Source organism: Bremia lactucae, linkage group LG1 (genome assembly GCF_004359215.1).
Source record: "Bremia lactucae strain SF5 linkage group LG1, whole genome shotgun sequence".
NCBI classification, from domain to species: Eukaryota; Oomycota; class Peronosporomycetes; order Peronosporales; family Peronosporaceae; genus Bremia; species Bremia lactucae.
In genome coordinates this window covers 12,461,511-12,468,363 of record NC_090610.1, presented here as the reverse complement: position 1 = coordinate 12,468,363, position 6,853 = coordinate 12,461,511, and the positions used below count along the sequence as shown (strand labels likewise).

Genomic DNA, 6,853 nt, shown 5'->3' with positions numbered 1-6,853 from the left:
ATCAACGTCCACCGCGTCAACGCTGTCTCGTAGAAACCTTATATTTCTGAAGCGTCGAGTTCGATGAACCCAATTGGCGGGGTTGAAAATAAACCTTAAATCATCCAATGAGCAGAATTGTCACGTTAGTGCCACAATATAATTCATGAAGATTATGTTCTTTATCCTTTATATTATTTCTCGTAATGATGATAATTATTATGTAAAAAAATAACTAAAACTCCAAGAATGCCGAGAAAATTAAAAAATCAAGAATTAAGAAACCAAATGCGAGCCAAGTTCCTTTCACACAGATATGTAGAGCATTTTGAGAAACCTTCATTTAAATCAATGCTATTTATGTAACGTGACGCAGAATGTCAAGACCCTTTTGCTAAAGATCACCTACCTAGGTTTGAGGTATTCTAATTGGCGAAAAGTTGTCCCGTTTTCTTACGATTTAATTGGCCATTAGGAATTATATTGAAGGTGACGCCAGTGTGCATAAGTTCCTTTCAAATTTTTATACAGCGTGTTGTATATGTGTTTTTATATAGGATTCTGGCGTCACCTATTATGTAATTTCTATTAGCCGATTAAATCGTTACAACGGGACAACTTTAGCCAATTAGAATACCTCAAACCTGGTCTAGACATTCCCTAAAATTACTTTGTAAAAAAAATATTTATAGCTTTACTTTTTTTGTAGCTTTTCCCGTTTTCTTTAGGATTTTCTGTGGTTAGCTCATTTTTACCAAAGGGTAGTTTCTGAGTCAACATTCGCAATGGCTTATCGCAAGCCGGAGGAGCGCACACCGCTCTTGGCGAGCGTGCCACGTCCCAACAACGACGCTAAGAACACGTCCACATGGTTGCGCGCTGACACGTCTGGTCTAGGCGACCGCATTCCGTCCCAGGAATCGGGGTGTGTCGGCAGTATCTTTTTTACATGGGTGACGCCTCTTATGAAACTTGGTAGCGAGCGACCTCTTAAAAGCGAAGATTTATTCCAACTGGATCCGCACAACCGCGCCGTGAACGTGTCAAAGCAATTTGCCAAGGCCTGGACGCATGAGACGCAATCTCGCAACCCGAGTCTCGTTTGGGCGTTGGGCAAAGCCTTTGGTTTCAAGTTTCTCGTCGCAGGGTTCTTAAAACTCATTCATGACTCGCTCCAGTTCGTAGGGCCAATCATAATTAAAGATATCATTGCGTACTTGAAAGATCCGACGGCATCGCTGTCGGAAGGCCTCACGTACGCTGCCGTGATCTTTACATCGGGCGTCGTCCAGTCTTTTGCCTTACGTCAATACTTTTTTTACTGCTACGAAACGGGCTTGCAATGTCGCAGTGCCATCGTCACTGCCGTGTTTGAAAAGTCGCTAGTGCTTTCCGCAGCGGCGCGGCAACAGCGCACGTCGGGCGAAATCACGAATCTCATGTCAATCGACGCGCAACGTTTGCAAGACATGACACCATACTTACATGCTGTCTGGTATGCCGCGTTTCAAATCATTGTGTCGTGTGTGTTGCTGTGGCAACAAATTGGCGTCGCAACGTTCGCAGGCGTGGCGGTGATTTTGTTACTCATTCCATTAATGGCGGTGATTTCGAATCTCATGCGGCGCCTACAGCAGCGATTAATGCATGTCAAAGACGAGCGAATTAAGATTTGTGTCGAAGTGCTCGCTGGGATTAAAGTCGTAAAGCTTAAAGCATGGGAAAACTCGTTTGGGCAGCGTGTTATGAACTTTCGCGATGAAGAGCTCGCACGTTTGCGCACGTATGTGCTCGCTCGTAGCGGATCAAATACGATCTTTAGCTTCGTGCCGGCGCTCGTGACGGTCGTGACGTTTACTGCGTACGTGCTACTAGGTCACACGCTTGACGTAGGTACTGCGTTAACGAGCTTGGCGCTGTTTAATATCCTACGCTTTCCGCTCTTTATGCTTCCTCAAGTGCTGAATAATGTGGTTGAAGCTTCCGTGAGTTTTGACCGCTTGCGTAGCTTCTTCTTAGCAGAAGAACGGATTCGAGTGAGCGAGAGCGGCTTAACAAACGTGGGTATTGTAGTAAAAGACGCCGACTTTAAGTGGGACACGGCCCCACCTATTGACGGGAAATCGATCTCCGACGAACCGATCGCGGAACCCACGCTCCGTCATATAAACTTTTCCGCGAAGCAGGGTGAGCTTCACGCTATTGTGGGCCATGTGGGCTGTGGGAAATCGACACTTTTAGCTGGAATGCTAGGAGACGCGCGATGTAGTTCTGGATCCGTGGCGCTTCGTGGCAAAGTAGCGTATGTATCCCAGCAGCCATTCATTCAGAATGCGACAGTCCGGGACAATATCACGTGTGGATTGCCATTTGAAGCGGAAAAGTACGAGGAGGCTCTTCGCGTGAGTTCGCTTAAAAGAGATTTGCGAACTTTAACTGCTGGCGATCGCACTGAGATTGGCGAAAAAGGAATTAATCTTAGCGGTGGGCAACGCACGCGTGTTGCCGTTGCACGGGCAGTGTATCAAGATGCTGACATTTACCTGCTTGATGACATTCTTTCGGCCGTGGACAGTCACGTGGGAGCTGACATTTTTAACGAATGCATTAAAAAGACGCTTAAGGACAAATTGGTGGTGCTTGTGACGCACTCGCTTAGTTTTGTCAATCAATGCGACGAGATCGCGGTGATTGCAGAAGGTAGAATCGTAGAGCAGGGAACTTATAAATCGCTGATGACAGAGAAGAAGTTGCTGGCTCAGATGGTATCAAATTATAAGAAAGGGGATGAGGAGGAGAGGCCATTAAGTGTAAAAGAGGAGGTCAGCGAGATAAAGAATGATGAAAAAGTGACAACGACTCGGCGTCGGCGTTCGAGCGAGGGCCACATGAGTCGCAATTCTCGTTTGTCTTCTCAAAGCAACGAAAGCCAAGGTGATGTGGACGACGAAGGGCAGTTGATGGTCGAGGAAGATCAGTCTGTAGGGGACGTTTCGTGGTCAGTGTATCGCGTGTGGATTGACGCTTTTGGTGGCATCTTTGCAGCATTTGTCGTTGTGTTGGGCTTCTTTATTGCTCAAGCGCTAACTCTTTCTGCAACTCTGTGGATTTCGTATTGGTCAGAGCAGGCTGCCAAGTATCCCGGCTCACAGATGTATTACGTGTACGTGTACATGGTAATTAATTTGGTGTATGCAGTACTACTATTTCTTCGAGTGACGTTGCTATACGTTGGATCGTTGCATGCTAGCCGTTTGTTGTTTAGCAAGTTGTTAAGTCAAGTCCTTCGCGCTCCTACGTCATTTTTTGACACAACGCCTCTTGGTCGCATTGTAAACCGCATGTCCAAGGATATTTATACACTGGACGAATCGATTCCAGGCACACTAGTGGCTCTGCTTAACACAGTTGTTGCAGTTTTGTTTTCATTAATCACAGTCTCGGCTGTCACGCCGACTTTCATGGTGATTCTCGTGCCAGTACTCGTGGGATATTACTCGTCGCAGAGGTATTTTATTAAGACTTCACGTGAGCTGCAGCGGTTGGACTCGGTTAGCCGTTCTCCTATTTTTGCGCTGCTGTCTGAAACTCTGGATGGCTTGTCTACTATTCGAGCATTTGGCATTGAACAAAGTTTTATTCGTCACAACAACTATCTATTAGATAAGAATCAGCGTGCGTACTTCTTAAACTTCACAATCAATTGCTGGCTGGCACTTCGACTTGAATTTGTCGGTACATGTATTGCCGCTGCTGCCGCACTCTCTGCAGTTGTAGCGCATGACACGAAGTCTGCTCAAAATCCCGCGTTCGCTGGACTGGTTGGCGTGTCACTGACGTATGCATTTACAGTGACTCAGTCCCTTAACTGGACTGTACGAATGGTGAGTCAATTGCAGACGCAAATGGTGTCTGTCGAACGTATTGAGACTTACACGAAAATGCCAACCGAAGCACCGCTGACGAGCTCCGTTCATGCCAAGCCAGCCTCTGACTGGCCCTCGACTGGTGCCATTGCCTTTAATGGTGTCGATTTGCGATACCGTCCTGGTCTACCGCGTGTGCTTCGTGGACTCACATTTAGTGTGAATGGAAAAGAAAAGATTGGTGTCGTCGGTCGGACCGGTGCTGGAAAGAGTAGTCTAATCGTCGCTCTAATGCGCCTTGTGGAGCTAGATGCTGGATCAATTGTAATTGATGGTGTCAACGTAAGTAAAATAGGCCTGCACGATTTGCGCTCCAGCATTGCTATCATCCCACAGGATCCCGTGCTGTTCTCTGGCACTGTGCGATCCAATCTAGATCCGTTCGACCGATTCTCTGACGACCAACTCTGGACGTCCGTAAAGCGTGCGTCGCTGCAAAATGCTGTTGCCTCACTGGATGATGTTGTGGATGAAAAGGGCTCGAACTTTAGTGTGGGTGAACGCCAGCTACTATCAATTGCTCGTGCATTGTTAAAGCGGTCAAAAGTGATTTTAATGGACGAAGCTACTGCGTCAATTGACCCCGAGACGGACCGAAAGATTCAGCTCAGTATTCGAGAAGAGTTCCAAGATTGCACGACGTTGACAATTGCTCACCGTATCAACACGATTCTGGATTCGAACCGTATTTTGGTGATGGAAAAAGGCTCGGTGGCTGAGTTTGGACCTCCAATGGAGCTACAGAGCAAACCTAATGGCATTTTTAAGTCACTTGTGGATGCATGGCGCCAGAGCAGTAACAATGAGGAAGCCAAGGTTTAGAATAAATTGCTCGGACAGTGGGCAAGCTCAATTGCTTAGCATTTTATGAAAATTCAATTTAATTCGATACAAATTAACCAGTTTAGGACGACCTACATTGGTCACAAATAAAAGGTTAAGATCCTACATTGACTTTCAAAAGCTAACGAATTCAGCTCAAATATGATTCAAAATTTACTTGGATCTCGGAGCTGCACAAAATCCGTTGATCTATTATAATTGGATGAAATTAGCTTTATATCAATCATGAGTTTCTCCACAACGGCAAGAGCTAGAGCATGACAACTGCACACCGCCCAACCTGGCACGCCGCTGTAGGCCAGTCGAACGAAGGGGGATGGCATGCGGGAGGTCAGTGCACCAAGTTTTTGGTTTACTGTTTGTACCAAGAGGAACGGTTAAATCGGTGTGTTTCCTTTTGTTACAGGAAAAAATAGTGATCAGCTCTCGGCGCGTGATCTCCCTGCTCACAGGCGACTCAAGATGCGGTGAGCATCTTGTTGGTTTAGTAGTATGACATATCTTAATATTTTAACAAGTATGCTGGGACTATGATTGAGACTTTTAGGCAGGTTGGACAGGGCACAGCGAATGAGGTGGAGCTACTGGACCTTCGCGAAGAACTTGAGCGGAAGGAGGAAAAGTACGTGCGCGAAAAAGACCGCAAGGTGAATACAGCTCAAGGTAGTGTTGACTTTTTTAATGCCGCTGTTAGCGCTTATTACTTTAGTGCTTGGTATGACGGACAGATAAGTTACGACGGCTAGAGGAGAACAAGAAAATTCTATTGCTAGGTGATGCGGAGACGAACGAACGCGAGTTACAGCTTAAAAATGTGGCAAAGAGATATAATGATGCAGACGATGGGGTTGACTCGGAGGACTCCAGCGATTCAGATAGTGACAGGTGCTTTACGCTCTTTGGAAATGAATTTGCTGAATTTTCGCTGAAGCGCTTCTACTTTTCTTGAGTAGTAACGATGAAGAGGATGAATTGATGCGAGAGCTTGAGAAAATAAAGCAAGAGCGCGAAGCCGAACGATTACAAAAGGAGGAAGCCGACCGAAAAGTTGTCGAACAGCAATCACGCGATGAGATTCTTCAAGGAAATCCCTTGACGCAGCAAGGCGTAGGAAGCGCTAAAATGAAGCGTCGCTGGAACGATGACGTGGTGTTTAAGAACCAGTCCCGCAATGAACCGGATGTTAAAAAGCGCTTTATCAATGACACAATTCGCAACGACTTCCATCGCCGTTTCCTGAGCAAGTACATACAATAAATGCGCCGGTGCAAGCTAGTTATTACCAATGAAACGACATGCTGCCTTTAAATTCTTCCTGGAATCGTTTATTGCGCCTAGCATCCCTTGACAATTGTTGCGCTCATAATTTGTACTTTGTCAACATTTCACCAGCAGCATTTGGCGCGAGCGTCTTTATATACTTGTCATCTTCCTTGAGATGTTTCAATACTGAATGCAGGTCCTGTATTTCAAGAGTATCAGACAAACGACTCGAATTTCATGTACAACAGCGTGACCCATGGAATGAACGAAGCACCGAAATTTATCGATATTTGCAATGGGCTCACGTGTACTGGCTGCCTCATAAAATAAACTAGAGAATAATTCAAAATGATGTCACGATGTTAGGAATTCAAATGTTTATGCATTTCGTCATTAGCCTTAAATCACTCCCCTAATTGAGTAACACTTAATGGGAGCATTGCATGAGATGCGTATCATCTTGAGCGCCTTAGGCGTTAATTAGGAGGCTTGCACTTCCGTTTGTCGCAGAAACTTGTGAGAATATGTTTATCTAAAATTATCAGGTTCGTAACGGGGTGTCCGTTACATAAATATTAAACCTTTTAAGAGCAATAATAAATATTATTTCCTATAAGAGAAAATGAAAAAAGAAATACAAATTTGTTATCTTTATTAAAAATTTGACGTAATAATTTTGGTTTTTCCAAATTTGGATATATTGACGCAATAAGACATCAGTTCTATTTATTGGTTGATTAAGTTTAAACCAACCCCGCCAATCGTCGCAAGACACGATTGTGCGGTGCGCAAGTAGGCGCCATACTTAGTTTGTAATTAATATAAGAAAGTCAGTAATAGAT

At 45.0% G+C, this 6,853-nt stretch overlaps 2 protein-coding genes across 2 annotated transcripts; both read left to right on the top strand.

Annotated features, from left to right (window-relative positions):
- Positions 1–764: 764 nt before the first annotated feature.
- CCR75_005404 (uncharacterized protein) lies at positions 765–4,727 on the top strand (the record flags this gene model as incomplete). Its single annotated transcript, XM_067963485.1, has 1 exon — positions 765–4,727. The coding sequence occupies one exon, from the start codon at positions 765–767 to the stop codon at positions 4,725–4,727; it is 3,963 nt and encodes a 1,320-aa protein (XP_067815377.1).
- Positions 4,728–5,024: 297 nt separating this feature from the next.
- CCR75_005405 (uncharacterized protein) lies at positions 5,025–6,477 on the top strand. The gene is made up of 5 exons (XM_067963486.1): positions 5,025–5,078; positions 5,155–5,215; positions 5,267–5,411; positions 5,477–5,633; positions 5,702–6,477. Exons 3-5 carry the CDS (start codon positions 5,279–5,281, stop codon positions 6,003–6,005), a joined length of 594 nt encoding a protein of 197 aa, XP_067815378.1. The 5' UTR covers positions 5,025–5,078; positions 5,155–5,215; positions 5,267–5,278; the 3' UTR covers positions 6,006–6,477.
- Positions 6,478–6,853: the final 376 nt, after the last annotated feature.

Bases quoted from the DNA above. Each gene is read 5' to 3' on its own strand.
- CCR75_005405 (XM_067963486.1), top strand. From the start codon at position 5,279: ATGATTGAGACTTTTAGGCAGGTTGGACAGGGCACAGCGAATGAGGTG. The intron at 5,412-5,476 runs GTAGTGTTGACT...TATGACGGACAG, and splicing joins CAAGGTGAATACAGCTCAAG to ATAAGTTACGACGGCTAGAG. The intron at 5,634-5,701 runs GTGCTTTACGCT...TTTCTTGAGTAG, and splicing joins AGCGATTCAGATAGTGACAG to TAACGATGAAGAGGATGAAT.